General features: G+C 49.5%; 9 protein-coding genes across 9 annotated transcripts; 6 read left to right on the forward strand and 3 right to left on the reverse strand.

Annotated features, from left to right (window-relative positions):
• Positions 1 to 35: 35 nt before the first annotated feature.
• Positions 36 to 487, reverse strand: KL911_000592 (uncharacterized protein; the record flags this gene model as incomplete). Its single annotated transcript, XM_043200863.1, has 2 exons — positions 36 to 361; positions 478 to 487. 2 exons carry the CDS (start codon positions 485 to 487, stop codon positions 36 to 38), a joined length of 336 nt encoding a protein of 111 aa, XP_043056156.1.
• Positions 488 to 590: 103 nt separating this feature from the next.
• Positions 591 to 1805, reverse strand: KL911_000593 (uncharacterized protein; the record flags this gene model as incomplete). The annotated part of the gene is made up of 1 exon (XM_043200864.1): positions 591 to 1805. One exon carries the CDS (start codon positions 1803 to 1805, stop codon positions 591 to 593), a length of 1215 nt encoding a protein of 404 aa, XP_043056157.1.
• Positions 1806 to 2064: 259 nt separating this feature from the next.
• On the forward strand, positions 2065 to 5469 carry KL911_000594 (uncharacterized protein; the record flags this gene model as incomplete). The annotated part of the gene is made up of 1 exon (XM_043200865.1): positions 2065 to 5469. One exon carries the CDS (start codon positions 2065 to 2067, stop codon positions 5467 to 5469), a length of 3405 nt encoding a protein of 1134 aa, XP_043056158.1.
• Positions 5470 to 5848: 379 nt separating this feature from the next.
• Positions 5849 to 6481, forward strand: KL911_000595 (uncharacterized protein; the record flags this gene model as incomplete). The annotated part of the gene is made up of 1 exon (XM_043200866.1): positions 5849 to 6481. One exon carries the CDS (start codon positions 5849 to 5851, stop codon positions 6479 to 6481), a length of 633 nt encoding a protein of 210 aa, XP_043056159.1.
• Positions 6482 to 6500: 19 nt separating this feature from the next.
• Positions 6501 to 7508, reverse strand: KL911_000596 (uncharacterized protein; the record flags this gene model as incomplete). The annotated part of the gene is made up of 1 exon (XM_043200867.1): positions 6501 to 7508. One exon carries the CDS (start codon positions 7506 to 7508, stop codon positions 6501 to 6503), a length of 1008 nt encoding a protein of 335 aa, XP_043056160.1.
• A 417-nt stretch (positions 7509 to 7925) lies between these two features.
• On the forward strand, positions 7926 to 9347 carry KL911_000597 (uncharacterized protein; the record flags this gene model as incomplete). Its single annotated transcript, XM_043200868.1, has 1 exon — positions 7926 to 9347. The coding sequence occupies one exon, from the start codon at positions 7926 to 7928 to the stop codon at positions 9345 to 9347; it is 1422 nt and encodes a 473-aa protein (XP_043056161.1).
• Positions 9348 to 9914: 567 nt separating this feature from the next.
• Positions 9915 to 11768, forward strand: KL911_000598 (uncharacterized protein; the record flags this gene model as incomplete). The annotated part of the gene is made up of 1 exon (XM_043200869.1): positions 9915 to 11768. One exon carries the CDS (start codon positions 9915 to 9917, stop codon positions 11766 to 11768), a length of 1854 nt encoding a protein of 617 aa, XP_043056162.1.
• A 211-nt stretch (positions 11769 to 11979) lies between these two features.
• KL911_000599 (uncharacterized protein) lies at positions 11980 to 13884 on the forward strand (the record flags this gene model as incomplete). The annotated part of the gene is made up of 1 exon (XM_043200870.1): positions 11980 to 13884. The coding sequence occupies one exon, from the start codon at positions 11980 to 11982 to the stop codon at positions 13882 to 13884; it is 1905 nt and encodes a 634-aa protein (XP_043056163.1).
• A 140-nt stretch (positions 13885 to 14024) lies between these two features.
• Positions 14025 to 15914, forward strand: KL911_000600 (uncharacterized protein; the record flags this gene model as incomplete). The annotated part of the gene is made up of 1 exon (XM_043200873.1): positions 14025 to 15914. The coding sequence occupies one exon, from the start codon at positions 14025 to 14027 to the stop codon at positions 15912 to 15914; it is 1890 nt and encodes a 629-aa protein (XP_043056164.1).
• Positions 15915 to 16135: the final 221 nt, after the last annotated feature.

The raw sequence follows: 16135 nt of genomic DNA on the forward strand, positions 1-16135 counted from the left end.
CGTTATGCGGATGGTAGCTGAAAGATAATAATGTACTATATGTGCTGGTTTTTCGGTTTTCTTTTTTTGAACTTGGGTTTGGGTTTGGGTTCTTTGAGTTCTGTGTCTGAATCGCTGGAGATTTCCTCGTCAATCGGTTTTTCGCTTAGTCCCCACTCTTTGAGTTCTATTTCAGATTTGGCGATCTTTTTTTCCCGGACTCCTGTAGGTACCGAGCACGCTGGCCGTTCGGGCTCATGGTGGTGTTCATTCACCAGTGGAGCTGCCAGCGGGCTTTGTGGTCGAATTGGAGATTTTTCTCTCGCTCTGCTTAGCTCTTTCTCGGCCTGTCTTGCGAGTTTCTCTTGCTGCTGTTGTTTTTCTCGAAACCCTTTCAGTAAACGGTTCATCGCAGCTCTGTGCCCTGCACTGGTCTCATGGCTCTTCCTCAAGTTCTCGTCAACAAACTGCGTTAGTAGTCTCTAATAACCAACATACCTTGGAGCATGTCTTGCACCAGTATCTAGCCATATAAAAATGAAAAATAAATAACTGGAGTGCAGATAGTAAGATACTTGGGATTGCATTTACTTAAATAGTTTCTATAGAGTCTACTTTTGTTCCGGTTTCTCTTCTTCCTCTTCCGGTTTCCTGTCTTCATCGTCCAAACTCAGCTTATCCTTGACAATGACCTTCTGGTCCTTCTCCTCCACGTTCTCGCTCTCAATCAAATGCTCCTGCTCTTTCAGCACATTCATACGCTGCTCAAAAGTGGCCTTGTCGTCATCAACATGCAATTCCTGCTCATGGTAGAACTCTTCCGGCAGCGAGTTCAGCACGTTTTTCAGTGCTTCGTAATGAGAGTAGTTCTCTGTGCTGCCGTACGAGTACGCGTTCGCAAGAATCATAAGCGTGGACGGGATTTTCTCACGTAAACGCATATCCAGCCATATCTGCAGCAGTTCGCGCAATCTCTCCGGCGAAGCGTCTGCAGTACGGATTCCACGAGACGCACAGGCAACTAGTAGCTCTGCCGGAGAAAGAGACTTGACACCCTCGTAGTCAATCAGCTTGTCGTCCTTCTTGATCTTGAGCATCTTGTGCCGGATACGGTACCGCAAGATCTGGTCAGTGCCGAACGGACGCAAATTAATGTATTTTGCCATGGCAATTAAAATGCCTCTCGACACGTTATCCAGAATCAGGTCGTCTTTGAATAGCTTAGCCACACGCAGTAGCTGTTCTTTGCTGATCTCATGGGAGCGGCCGCTTTTCAACTTCAAGTACAAATCCTTGTAATCCGCACGCTGTTCCTCGGTGATGGTGGACGGAAGTTTTATATGTTTGGCATGGGTCCTCAGGATCTCACTCACCTTAGTTCTCGTGGTCCTCAACTTCTTGAGATTCTTTTCTTTGTCGATTTTGGATTCGTACGTGGAAGGCAGCAGATTAGGGAACAGTTTGAGGGCAACGGGTAACAGCAGTTCCGCAAACGGAATCAGCACAAACATGGCAAACGGGAACAATCGAAGAACATCCGAAGTCGTTCTCTGTAGCTGTCTGTATTCTCTTCTCGTAAGCTCGTAGCCAGAAGCGGCTTTTAGCACCAGCTTGGACGAAATTTTGATCTCCAGGCCCAACAACTTGGTACCAGCCCAATAGTGTTGGGCCTCGTGCTTGACTTTCTGCCAGATGGTGGGTTTCGGGGTCGACGAGTTGAAGCGGACGCCCAGACCACAGTTCAGAAACACCGGCCGGCCAGCACGCAGTCTGTCGCCCAAAAGCACGGCCTTCCTGACTAGTCTTGGATCGTGGATTCGTAGCATAACTTGGGCAAAATAATAATTAGGGACACAAATATCCTCGTCCACACCTCAGACCGGAGGCAAACTGTGCCGGGCGAGGTCAGGACCTCACGCTTGGGGTATGAAGGGCAACAGAAGGCCAGGATATGCACTCAGGTGTCCCTGAGCCTCCCGGTACCACTTACAGGGGCTATCAGGTGCACGACACGGCAGGCTGTGACGGTCCTCGGTTGGTGTTATGTGCTTTACACTACTCTAAAATTTTTACCAAATCTTCTTTATGGTTAAAAGAGACAGAGAGCCAGAATCGGGCGTCAATGACACTGAACAGGGTCCTGTGGCCGTGGGGGCGAATCACAGATTTCCAAAAAAAGCCCAGCTGACCTCTCAGGACGTCCAGGTTGCCCGAGAAACGGCTGAACTGTTCAAATCCAACATCTTCAAGCTCCAGATCGACGAGCTTGTGAAAGAACTGCGTCTCAAGGAGTCGCACTGTAAGTTGATAGAGCGTGTTCTTCACCGACTGTACGAGATTATTCAGGGTATCCCTGCCTCAGAGGCATTTTCTTTGGAGGAAGCTGAGAACTATTTGAAAAAGTCGAGAAATGAGGTTGCAATACCGTTTCCCGATCCCAGGCCTACCTCAATCAACTACAAACTACAATACGAATGTCCAACAGATGTTTCATTGGTTGGATCGTCTGGCTTGAAGACTGGCATCCAGCAGCCGGATGGCATGGCTGTGGACGTTTCTCTCACCATGCCTAAGTCCATGTTCCAGCCAAAAGATTATCTAAACTACAAAGCTCTCTACAAAAGAGCTTTTTACATCGCTTACCTTTCAGACCAGCTGATCACGCTTTCGGCGGAAAATCACCTGCCAGTGAGAATTTCCTACGAGTATGTCAATGGAGATAGCTTGTGTCCAAGCATCAGGATAGACAGCGTCACGCCAGAAAAAGTTCACGACAACGATCTAATATTTGAGGATACTAACTTCAGAATCAGGCTTCTGGTCGGATTTGAGTACGGGCTGTTCGAGAGCAAAAAACTTCTTCCGGACAGAAACTGTGTTCGCATTCAGACGGACGACGAGCTGCCTCCAACGCCTTTGTACAACTCCTCCATCCTGTCGTCCACAACCTACAAATATTATCTCAAGTATCTCTACGCCACCAAGAAATCCACGGACTCCTTTCGAGATGCGGCTGTACTTGGGAAGCTCTGGCTCAAACAACGGGGATTCGGCTCCCACTTTAATAAAGGCGGTTTCGGACATTTTGAGTTTGCGGTGCTGATGGCTGCACTTCTGGCAGGCGGTGGCGAGAACGGAAACAAGGTGCTGCTGCACGGTTACTCTAGCTACCAGCTTTTCAAAGGTACGGTCAAATATCTAGCCACGCAGGACCTGGTCGACGAGGGATATCTCTCCTTCAGCTCTGTTGTTGGCGATAATAGCTCGGTTTACAAGAAGGGTGGATTCAACATCCCAACTCTGTTCGACAAGACCACCAAAATCAACATTTTCTGGAAAATGACGGCTTCTTCTTACCAAGCACTAAAGAAACAGGCAGCTGAGACTCTGGACCTTCTGAACGATGTTGTGCAAGACCGCTTCAAACAGACGTTTATCTACAAAAACACACAAAAATATTTGCAATACGACATGCTTGTGTCTGTTCCATTGAAAGATTTGAAGCAGCAGGAGAAATTCGGACCTATAGAGAAAATCACTTTCTTGACATACGAAAATTATGTATGCAGCAAAGTCCACAAGCTGGTCTCGCGTGCACTGGCTGAAAGAGCTTCACATGTCGTTGTCAGACTTTCCAATACAGAGGACAAGTGGAGCATTCAAAAGAGACATCCTGATGCACAGGACAAATACGTTGAGATTGGGCTGTATTTGAATGCCACTGAGTGCGAAAAGAAAATTACCAAAGGTCCTCTACATAATGACGAGGAGAACGCTATCCGATTCCGCTCCTTTTGGGGTGCAAAAGCTCAAGTCAGAAAGTACAAAGATGGAAATATTCAGTACAGCTGTCTGTGGCCAGCTAATGAGCTCACCGTGGTGTCTATCCTGAAATATATATTCGAGCTCCATATCAGCTCCAGCGCAAGACTCGAATTCAACACAGACAGGTTTTGGAAGATGCTGCCAGTGCCACTGACGTCGAACTCAATGCAATTAATTCCGTCCAATTTCCAGCAACTGAGAAACTCGTACTCCGAACTGTGCAAGGTGCTGAACAAATTAGACCTCCCGCTGAGCATCAAGTCCATTTTGCCAGCCTCGCCCGCTCTGCGAAACACTTCACTAATCCTGCCCGTTCCCCACGCTGTGTCGAACCCAGACTTTTTCAGCGAGTCGATTCTCCAATTCGAGTCGTCCACAAAATGGCCGGACGAGCTGCTTGCTCTCGAGCAGACAAAAACTGCATTCCTCCTCAAAATCAACGACTACCTCGCCAAAAACACAAACTACAAGTCCTACTTGGAAGAAGATCGCACTTCCGTTCCTTACAACACCGAGATCAAAGTACTTCGCGTGCTCACGCCAGACGGGTACGGATTTAGCTTCCGTGTTTTGACCGAACGTGACGAGGTGCTGTATCTTCGTGCTATCGAGAATGCCCCCGAAAAGCAACGCAAAACTGTCGCAGACATTTATCTGGCGTTCAATCAGAAGTATATGGGCTCAGTCAAGCACCACCGGGCCATCGCCTCTCTGAGCACGTACTTTCCATTTTATTCTGCCACCGTGCGTCTTTTCAAGCGCTGGCTCGACGCCCAGCTTCTTCTTTCCCATTTCAACGACGAGCTTGTGGAACTCTTGGTGATGAAGGTGTTTGTGGACCCTGCCCCCTACTCTGTTCCTGCAAGCGTCGAGGCAGGCTTCCTTCGCACTTTGCAATTTCTAAGCCAATGGAATTGGAAGGACGACCCGCTTGTTCTTGACCTAGCAAAAGATCTTGAGAAAAGTGGAAACTACATTGACCTCGTCTCGGAAAAACTGACTGTCCGTACTTACCAGTCGATTACCGGGAACTTTAGCAAACTCCGCAAGGAGGATCCGCAGGCTATCAAGACACAGCTATTTGTTGCCTCCAAAGAGGACCCGTCGGGGAAACTGTGGTCGTTTGGGCTTTCTCTGCCTATTGCAACAAGATTGACTGCGCTCAGTAAGGCTGCGGTGGCCGCTGTTAGCAGGACGCTTAACCAGAGAACTCTCAAACTTATTTTCACTCCAGCCCTGAAAGATTATGATATTGTGCTGAAGATCAAGACGCCTATCGAACTTGCCTCGAAATCTGGCATCTTGCCGGAGAACAAGTTCAAAAATCTGGTTGCCCCGTCGTTGGTGGCCTCCGATGACATTTCTTCCGAACAAGACCCTGTTCCTGCGTTCTGTGACGAGTTGAGGGCTCGTTTCGGTAACGTGATGCTCATTTCGTGCGGGAAGTATACTGGACTTGGCAAAGAGGGCCGTTGCAACGTTGTGGCAGGGATACTGAACCCAGTGGTAGGCAACTCTAAGAAGAAGTTCCGTGTCAACGTTGGCTACGACGTTGAGCCTACCGATGACGAGCAGCTAAAACTTAATAAACACTCTCTGCTCAGTCAGATCTCGCTCTTGGGCGGTGATCTGATTGAATCTGTAGACTTAAATAGGTGGGAATAATATAGAGTAATCATTAGAATGAATCAATACAGGGTTCGAATTCCAAAAAGGGACGAAATACTTTAAGCGTTAATCTGAACTAAGTGGTCGCATGCAATTCGTGCTGATTCGGGTTAGCTCACAAGGAGCCACAAAAGAATAGGTTCTGAGTCCCTAAACGGGGAATAAGAAGCAGCCACTCAAGAGTGAGCTGTTTACATCTCAGTACTGGTCTCTGCAAGTGCTGCTGCTAAACACTTTATAGTGCCCGCTCCAGCTACCCAATAAGGGAACTCTCACTAGCTAGTTTATAACGGGAGGTAGATTAAGAGTAATAGCTTGATTACTTAACTCCAAAAATCCTCAATTATTTTTTTAGCCCGACTCCATTTGCCTATTTATGAAAATACGAGCGGAACTGCAAAGACAACTTTCAATGAACGATGAACGGGTCATAAAAGCAAGGAAAATAGAACATAGAAAGAATCTCACCGCAAGGCTCGACGTTTCGTGCTATCTGGTGCTCATTATACTGTATCTTGCGGACGAGAATCTCATACTACTCCTGTTGCGAGGCTTCCAGCAGTTCATGCTTGGCCACCCGCCGAACAGCATAGAAGCGTCAGCAGTGCTCACTCCAGCGATTCAGCGGATACTGGCACAGAAAGTGTTGTCGTTGGGCCTGGCCTTCAACGTGTTGGGCCTGATAGTCCACATTGCATTTTCCGCGCGCGGAGGTTTGGGCCAGGGCATATCGTACGGGGCGTACATCATAAATATAATGGGGGAGAGCAGGTTTGAAGGATGGTTCCGCAAGCTGCTGTACCTGCTGTTGTGGGACTTCGTGCTGATAGTACTTCAGTTCTCGCTCTACAGCATGAATTTCGTCAAGCAAGACTTGAGCCATGCGGAGGACAGCAACGTCGTCGCGTCGATCGACGTTGTCAAGATAGTCCAGTACGTGAACCTCATAGAACGCGCCCAAACACCAACACCGTCATTGAGCGACATGATGCCGCGCTTGGAAGTCTGAGTGGAGCTCTACTATTAAGTTACATATTTCCAATAGGACAGTTACGCAGGTACTCGGCCTTGGTCTTGAGCACTCTAATGGATTTGTAGAAAATCTCTTCTGGAGGCATAGCACCTGTTGACTCCACGTGGAAGATGAAGTGGTCTCTTTTGCGGCCCAGTTTCACCTTGCCTTCAAACTCCTTGTGTCTCAAAACTTCTCTCGAAACAGTATCTTTTCTAGCGTCGGCGACGTATGCGGCACCGTTGGAGTCAATACCAATCACACCCGAAGGAAAGCATTTTTGGAACTTGACAGCGTCGTCGCCCGTTATCGGCTCCAGGATGTCGATCGTCGGAAGCAGTCTATAGGATGCAGTGCTGACTGGAGAGAACTTTGCGTGATCGGCTCCAATGCCCAGAACACAGTGAACTCTGAGCGAAATCTCCTGATTTGGACGCAGTTTCGCTATCAAAATGTCTGGGTCGCAGGGAACAACGGGGCAGTTGGCGAACTGGGTGACCTGGCGTCCATTTGGCTCGAACTTCAGGTCCCGAGCATAAACATTGGAATTTCTGTATAGATTCTCTGGGTCGTTGTTTCCTGGGATGGCATTTGGGTTTTTCGTGCACGCCACGTCAAGTGAGAGAACAATAGTGTTTTCGTCGGTGAACTTGTCCTCCTCTTCGGCGTTCGGGTCGATCCAGGTCAACATGTCGGGATCGACTTTCAAAGGAACCAGACCGATTCTGTGCGCGAGAACCTCGTCCTGGATGACCGACGTGTTGTTGAAGATGTACACGTACTCTGCTGCAACGGAAGGCACCTCCGCGATCATGATACGACGGAACGCATTGGCAATAGATGTGTCTATGCCCACCAAGTCAAAGTTTGCAGTTCTCTGTGTGAGGTAGGAGATATTGAGCTGGAAGTTCTTCTTGAATTTTTCTAGATCCCAAGCATTCTCTCCGTTCGCAGAGTATCCTGGGAAGTCGGTTGCCGTGGTGTTACTAACCCGATCGTGCTCGATGTTAATGATATTAGACATAGAAAAATATTTCAAAAAAATTAAAAAAATTTACCTGCATATGGAACGCCATGCGTAGAAAGAGCTGGGTCTGCCTCTGGCGATACATGCATAAACGAAGATCCACCCGTCTGTTGAGCACCTCCAGTATATTATTTGACAAGTAAGGAGTTCTCGGTTTACAGTAATCATTGGGATCACACAGTTTCCTTCCTGTAGTCAGCACCTGGGGTCTCTTAAACCAACAATTCACCGCGGCCAGTAGCAACTTCCGCTTGTGTAACTGTCTCTTAGCGAAGGGATTCCAGTTCCTCCTGAGCCTCTCTTACTTAAGCCACTCGATTCAGCCGTCTCAATCACATCAAAATGCTCTGCTCCTCATCTCTACACCGGATCAAAAACACTTTATTAATACCCTCTAATCTTCTCTTGCCACAAATGTCTGACGCGAACGAGTCGTCCAAGCTACCTTCCGCGACAGGAGCTGCTGTCGCGTCTCCCGACTCAGCGGATACAGTGAGTCCGCCTCTTCCAGCACGCCATCAGGGCCACTCAACTGCCATCGATAAGCGGGCTTTAGATGATGACGCGGGAGACCATCCTCCGGCTTTGCCGCATAGACCTCCTCGCTCGAAGAAATACGGTCTGGAACGTGTGTCCACGGAGGATTTTGAACTCACCACGCCAATTGGGTCTCGAAGAGTTGCGAAACAGGGCGCGCGTTCAAGGTCGTCTGCTGAGCCGGCTTCTGACACTAGAAGTCTTCAGCAAACAACCCTAGATTTTTTGCTGGAGAACCAGACGTCCCGAGTTGTAGGTCTGTTCTACGAGCTGCCGGACGACCTTAAAATTCCCGACAGTGAATATTACACCCAATTGAATGCGCAAGATCATTTGATAGAGGTGAGAAGCGAGGTGGAGGCCAAGAACTTCGACAACCCGGACCGGCTCACGGTATACAAGCTCTGGCTGAAGAGTATGAAGCTGAAGAAATTTGATTCTGTGACAGCGGGTAATCCGGACTTACTAGCGCAACTCGAGTCGGTGAAAATCGAAGCTGAGTCTATCTTTCCACAGCTGGCGTCTGTGTGCGGCAAGTTAGGGGCCAGGTCGCTGCCGCCGCTGATCATTCTTATCCACAGCCGTCTCGAAGACCCCGAAATCACGTTCATTCTTGCCAAATTGTATAGCAAGATAGACATGACAAGATGGGTCTTTATGGTTCTGCGCTCCATAGAAAGGAGAGATGCATCAATATTAATAAAGTGGCACCGGCAACACGAGAATGTCGCGGAGTTCGTCCGCATTCAGCTGGAAGACGCAGAGTTTTGGAAACAGCTGACGGCACAGGAGCTGGATTTGGTGGCCCACAGAGTGGTTGTCTATGGATTTGACTCGATTGTCGGCGATGTTGCTAGTATGCTGGTTGGTGGAAGGCCGAAAAGCGGTGTCGAGAGCCAGCTGATTTGGGACGACCATGAGTATGAGCTTCTGAACGAGCCGGTGAAAGAGCCGCACGACCTGCTCCGGGAGCAAAATAAATTGCACAACTTGCAGGTGGAATTGGAGACCAAGAGGAGACAATACACGGAGTTGCTAAATAACTACAAGCAGCTGAACGAAGAGCGATTTAGCAACCAAACAATGATCAAGAAGCTGGAATCGAGCAACGGACAGTTGAGGTTGAAGCGCAACGAGTGCGAGCGGAAGCTGAATGCACAATTGTCCAACTTTGAGGTGATTAAGGTGAACAATGAAAAAAATGCAGAAATAGACAAAATGAACCAGAAACTACGACTCGACATTGAAAAGGTACAAAGCGAGCTAGCGGAGCTGAGGGCGAAGAAGCTGAGGCACTAGTATAGGTGTTAATAGATAAGCGTAACGCGTCAGCTTATTTTTGTCGATGACGTCACAGGAGAGAGACACCATACCACGGAATTCCAATGAAGTGGAGGTGCGTCCAGGAAGTAAGGGAAACTTTTGAGCCATGATGAAATTTTCTATTGTTTATGGAATTCCGTAGAATACTTATTATGGGGAAACCCGAAGTGTGTCCCCAGAAAATCGTCATAATCCGGTTTGCAGAGGTTTTTTTGCTTGCCGAAATAACCCACTTTGCTGTGTTCGCCAGAAAAAGAGGGGACGATTCTTGCCAAGCGACGTTGAGATCTCCGCTGGAGTAGCGACGTTGCACAACGCAGGAAGCAGCAAACCGCCATCTTCAGGGCATGTTTTAAGCTGCTGAGCGATCCTCTATCCTAACCACTCCTCCGCAAGCAGACAAAGCCTCCCTTTGCCTACAAACAATGGATTCTCCAGGAATATAATCCGCTTTTCACGGGTAAGATCTGCGACCAAAGAGGGTCGACATAGTATATATAATGTGCTGAGCTCGAAAAAAAGCACTTCCAACTTGGTTACAGAATGTCATCTGAAAAGCTCTCTGACTCTCCTCATGAGAACGGTCTTTTTGCCTCCACCAGCGAGGACGGAACCGGACTCGTTGACCAAGTTGACCAAAACGTTCTCTCGCAATATAGCGAGGAAGAGGTGATGAATTTGGGACGTGCGTACGCGAGACAAAACCAGCTCGACGAGGAGCTTTTTGCTCACGCCGCAGCCGTTGCCAGAAGCCCTTCCAAATTCAACTCGATGGACTTCCTCACCGAAGAGGAAAAGAAGGCTCTGTACGACGAAATCCACCACCCGTGGAAATTGCCGAAAACACTGTACTGGCTTGTTTCTACTGCCTCCATGGCCGCTTGCGTCCAGGGAATGGACGAGACCGTCATCAACGGTGCCAACCTATACTATCCCGAGAGACTGGGCATTGGAAGCGGCTCTGACCACGACACCTGGCTCGTGGGTCTCGTCAATTGCGCTCCTTACCTCTGCTGTGCTACGATATCAGTGTGGTGCACGGACTACCTGAACAACAAATTTTCCAGACGTGGTGTCATTTTCATGTGCTGTATTTGGGGTACACTCTGCTGTATCTGGTCTGCTTTGACCAACACGTGGTGGCATCTGTTTATCGCTAGATTTTTTCTCGGCTTTGCTATCGGCCCTAACTCGACCACCGTTCCTGTCTACTCCTCTGAGTGTGCTCCGGCCAGAATTAGAGGCTCTCTCGTGATGAACTGGCAGATCTGGACCGCTTTTGGAATCATGCTTGGAGACGTGTTTGGAATTGCTTTCTACAAAGTGCCAGACCACGGAATTGCCAAAGGTCTGCAATGGCGTCTGATGCTGGGTTCTGCTTGTCTCCCTTCGATTGTCATTCTCGCGCAGATTCCGTTCTGTCCAGAGTCTCCCAGATGGCTCTTGGGCAAAGGAAGAGACCATGATGCCTTTGATTCGCTCGTCAAAATGAGACACACTCCTCTGCAGGCAGCTAGAGACGCATTCTACAGCCATCTTCTGCTTCTTGAGGAAGGAGACATGAAGGCTTCGTTCTTCACTAAGATTAAGGAAATGTTCACCATCAGAAGAAACAGAAACGGTGCTGTCGGTGCCTGGGTCTGTATGTTCATGCAACAGTTCTGCGGTATCAACGTTATCGCATACTACTCTTCCACCATTTTCCGTGACTCTGGATTCTCCGTGAGGGACTCGCTGATTGCTTCCTGGGGATTCGGTATGCTCAACTGGGTGTTTGCACTGCCAGCCTTCTTTTCGATCGACAAGTTTGGCCGTAGAACACTGCTGCTGTTTGCTTTTCCCATGATGGCTGTCTTTTTGCTGCTCGCTGGATTCGCTTTTTGGATTCCGACGGAACACAGGGAAGCCAGGGTCGGCGTCATTGCGCTGGGCATTTACCTGTTCACCATCGTCTACTCTTCGTCAGAAGGTCCTGTGCCGTTCACGTACTCTGCTGAGTGCGCCTCGCTGAGAGTGAGAGATGTGACAATGTCGTTTGCTACCGCCACTTGCTGGTTTTTCAACTTTATTCTTTCTTTGACATGGCCATCGATGCTGAAGGCATTCAAGGCTCAGGGAGCTTTTGGTTGGTACGCCGGCTGGAACATTGCTGGGTTCTTCATGGTTCTGTGGCTGCTGCCAGAAACTAAAGGTCTCACGCTGGAAGAGTTGGACGAGGTGTTTGACGTTCCGGCTGCTCAGCATGCAGCCTACCAAACCAGAAGCCTCGTCAATGGCTTCCGCAAAAGAGTGCTGCACCAGAACGTGGAGCCTTTGCCACCTCTTTACACAAAACGGCGTCTTGCAGTGACGTCAGACTGGGGGGCAGCCAAAAACGAGATCAAGCACATCGAGTAAATAAGTAAGTAGCGTAATGGGGTGTGACTCTATTTCTCATGTCAATAGAACTACATGGGCTCTGCATTGTTAGATGAACAATAAAAAAATGACATCGTGGAGGTCGTGTGCGGCTATGTGGTGGGGTCGATTTTTCTGGGGAGGCATGTTTTCCTCCTGCCAAAATTATCTCGATTTGCATAACAGAGGTTCTATGACGTAACATATCCCCATGTCACAAGCACTCGTAGGAGGGGATTCATCTTGGCGTTGTATAAATAGGCCGCGTTTCCCACCTGCTGCACCTCCAAAAATGTCTTCTGAAAAGATTCTAGATTCACCAGACGAATCTCTGCTCCAGGAATTCAACATCCTCAGCAACTACTCTGAGGAGCAAGTGATGGCCATGGGGCGCAACTATGCCCTGAAGTACGGCCTCGACCCGGAGCTATTTAGTCGTGCTGCGGCTGTGGCTCGGGCCCCAAACAGATTCAACTCGATGGAGTTCCTCAGCGAAGGCGAAAAAGAAGCCCTCTACGAGGAATCCCACCATCCTTGGAAGCTATCTCGCCAGTTGTACTGGCTGATCATTATGGCTTCGCTCGGTGCTGCCGTCCAAGGTATGGATGAGACCGTTATTAACGGTGCGCAGCTATACTACCCTAAAGAATTCGGCATCGACAAAGGAACCGATCGGGACACCTGGCTCGTGGGTCTCGTGAACTGTGCTCCCTACTTGTGCTGCTCCACCATTTCGTGCTGGATGACTGACTGGTTAAATGAGAAGTTTTCCAGAAGAGGAACCATCTTTATCACGTGCGCGATCTCGGCTCTAACGTGCATCTGGTCGGGGCTTGTCAACAACTGGTGGCATCTGTTCATTGCCCGGTTTTTCCTGGGTTTCGGAATCGGTCCAAAATCCACTACCGTGCCAGTTTATTCGTCTGAGTGTGCTCCAGCCAAGATCCGCGGTTCGTTGGTCATGATGTGGCAGATGTGGACCGCTTTCGGAATTATGTTTGGCTACGTGATGTCTCTCGCATTCTACAAAGTTCCTCCGCACGGTATCCACAAAGGACTCGGATGGCGACTCATGCTTGGTTCTGCCTCGCTCCCAGCATTCCTAGTCATGATCCAGGTGTGGTTCTGCCCTGAGTCGCCAAGATGGCTTATGGGTAAAGAGAGACACAAGGATGCATACGACTCATACAAGAGAATCAGACGGCACGAGATTCTTGCTGCAAGAGATTGTTTCTACACCCACGTTCTACTTCTAGAGGAGGCTTCGTACGAGATGCCATTCTTCACCAAAGTGAAAGAGATGTTTACCGTCAGAAGAAACAGAAACGGAGCCATGGGCGCCTGGGTCGTCATGTTCATGCAACAGTTCTGTGGTGTTAACGTCATTGCATACTACTCATCCTCGATTTTCAAGGAATCTGGATTCAGCAACCGTGACGCTCTAATTGCCTCTTGGGGATTCGGTATGTTGAACTGGGTGTTCGCTGTTCCGGCCTTCAGAAACATCGACAAGTACGGAAGAAGAACGCTGCTCTTGTTTGCTTTCCCGTTGATGGCCGTGTTCCTGCTGCTAGCAGGATTCGCATTCTGGATTCCACACGACAAAAGAGATGCCAGAGTCGGAGTTATCTGTCTTGGAATCTACCTGTTCACGGTTGTTTACTCTTCGTCAGAGGGCCCTGTTCCATTCACTTACTCGGCAGAATGTGCTGCTCTTTACGTTCGTGATGTGACGATGTCTTTTGCCACTGCGACATGCTGGTTTTTCAACTTCATCTTGTCGCTCACCTGGCCTTCCCTGTTGAAGGCATTCAAGCCTCAGGGTGCCTTTGGCTGGTATGCCGCCTGGAATATTATTGGATTTTTCCTGGTGCTGTGGCTGCTGCCAGAAACCAAAAACCTTACTCTGGAAGAACTGGATGAGGTGTTTGACGTCCCTGCTGCCGAGCATGCCAGGTACCAGACTAGAAGCCTGTGGAACGGTTTCCAAAGAAAGATTCTGCGTCGTGACATTCCTAAGATGGAGCCGCTGTACCACTCGCACCGTGTGGCCATTAAGAACAACGAGTGGATTGAGATGAAGCACGGCGAGGCCGAGCACGTCGAGGCAGAGTAAGTAAGTAAGCATTCATAGTGTTGATCTAATTTTTGCTATACGCTTTATGCGCGGAAAATCACTGAACATTATGCATATTGGTAGCAAGCATCAGCAATATAAAGAGAGAAAAAAAGGTTACAGTGTGAATTTTAGTCATTATGGAGGCAGATACTCAGGTACACCAATCGAAGCAACAAGATACCTCTTTAGGCTTTTTTGGAGAGGAAGGCAGATCTTCCGCCTCCTCCTGGGACGCAGAGAAGTCTGCCAGTGATGGTTTGGAGCCAGATGTTAACGTTTTGTCGAATTATTCCGAGGCCCAAGTGCGGAGCATGGGCAGAAACTATGCTCTCAAGTACGGCATGGACCCGGAGTTGTTTTCCAGAGCGGCAGCCGTGGCGAGAAGACCCAGTCTCTTTAACTCGATGGAGTTCCTATCGGAGGAGGAAAAAGAGAGGCTTTTCGAGGAGGCAGAGCACCCGTGGCGGCTGTCTGGGCAGCTGTACTGGCTGATTGTGATGGCGTCTATGGGGGCTGCAGTCCAGGGCATGGACGAGACGGTGATCAACGGCGCACAGCTGCAGTATCCAACCTATTTTGGCATTGCTGAAGATACCGATAGAAATACCTGGCTGATAGGGCTGATCAACTCTGCCCCGTACCTTTGCTGCTCTACAATCTCGTGCTGGACGTCGGACTGGCTTAACGAAAAGCTTTCGAGAAGAGGCACCATTTTCTGGACCTGTTTCGTTTCTGCCATCACGTGCATCTGGTCGGGCCTGACGAACAACTGGTGGCACCTGTTTATCTCCAGGTTCTTTTTAGGATTTGGCATTGGCCCCAAGTCGTCTACGATCCCGGTTTATTCGTCAGAATGTGCTCCGGCCAGGATCCGCGGCTCACTCGTGATGATGTGGCAGGTGTGGACCGCCTTTGGCATTATGTTCGGCTACGTGATGTCGCTGGCGTTCTACAGGGTTCCTGCGCACGCGATACACAAAGGTCTTGGCTGGCGGCTGATGCTCGGCTCGGCAGCACTGCCGGCTATTTTGGTGATGCTTCAGGTGTGGTTCTGCCCGGAGTCGCCAAGATGGCTCATGGGCAAGGGCCGGCACCGCGACGCCTTTGACGCGTACAGCCGCATTAGAAAGTCGCCGCTGCAGGCTGCCAGGGACACGTTCTACACCCACGTGCTGCTGCTGGAGGAGAGCTCTTACGAAGTGCCCTTCTGGACCAAAGTCGGGGAGCTATTCACCGTGAGAAGAAACAGAAACGGGGCCGTGGGGGCCTGGGTGGTGATGTTCATGCAGCAATTCTGCGGCATCAACGTCATTGCGTACTACTCGTCGTCGATCTTCAAAGAGTCAGGATTTTCCGAAAGAGACGCACTGCTGGCGTCGTGGGGCTACGGCATGATTAACTGGGTGTTTGCTCTGCCGGCGTTTTTCTCGATCGACAAGTTTGGCCGCCGCACGCTGCTTCTGTTCTCGTTCCCGCTGATGTCTGTATTCCTGCTTTTGACGGGCTTTGCGTTTTGGATCCCCGACGAAAAAGCCAGGGTCGGCGTCATTGCGCTGGGCATTTACCTGTTCACCATCGTCTACGCTTCGTCCGAGGGACCTGTGCCATTCACGTACTCCGCAGAGTGTGCTGCGCTGTACGTGCGTGACGTGACGATGTCGTTTGCTACCGCCACTTGCTGGTTTTTCAATTTTATTCTTTCTTTGACCTGGCCCTCGCTGCTGAAGGCATTCACCCCGCAGGGTGCGTTCGGATGGTATGCGGCGTGGAACATGGTAGGGTTCTTCATGGTTCTGTGGCTGCTGCCTGAAACCAAGGGCCTTGCATTGGAGGAGTTGGACGACGTGTTTGATGTGCCGTCGCACAAGCACGCAGCATACCAGACCCGGCACCTGTCGAACTGGGTGCAGCGGACGATCTTGCGCCGAGAGATACCGAAAATAGAGCCTCTGTACCGGCAGCAGCGTGTGGCGGTGCACAACCAGGAGTGGGTAGAGATGAAGCACGAAGGTGAGCACATAGAGTAGAGGGATTACGTCATGCTCAAGCTTAAAATAGAATAAGCAATCGTTGCTGCGTCATGCAAGTCCCCTTACGTGTTGTTCACCGTGCATAACATAAGAAATACTTTTTCTATTGCCAATGTATTTTCTCCTATTCGCGACCTGAAGGGTTGCTTCTGACGCAGCCGTCCGCGCACCATTCCCCTTCCGGTAATGCTTGCTCCATAAGGTAGTTTGTCAGTTTT

This window comes from Ogataea haglerorum (assembly GCF_019207285.1).
Source record: "Ogataea haglerorum isolate 81-453-3 chromosome Unknown 81-453-3_NODE_2_length_903871_cov_94.662503, whole genome shotgun sequence".
NCBI classification, from domain to species: Eukaryota; Fungi; Ascomycota; class Pichiomycetes; order Pichiales; family Pichiaceae; genus Ogataea; species Ogataea haglerorum.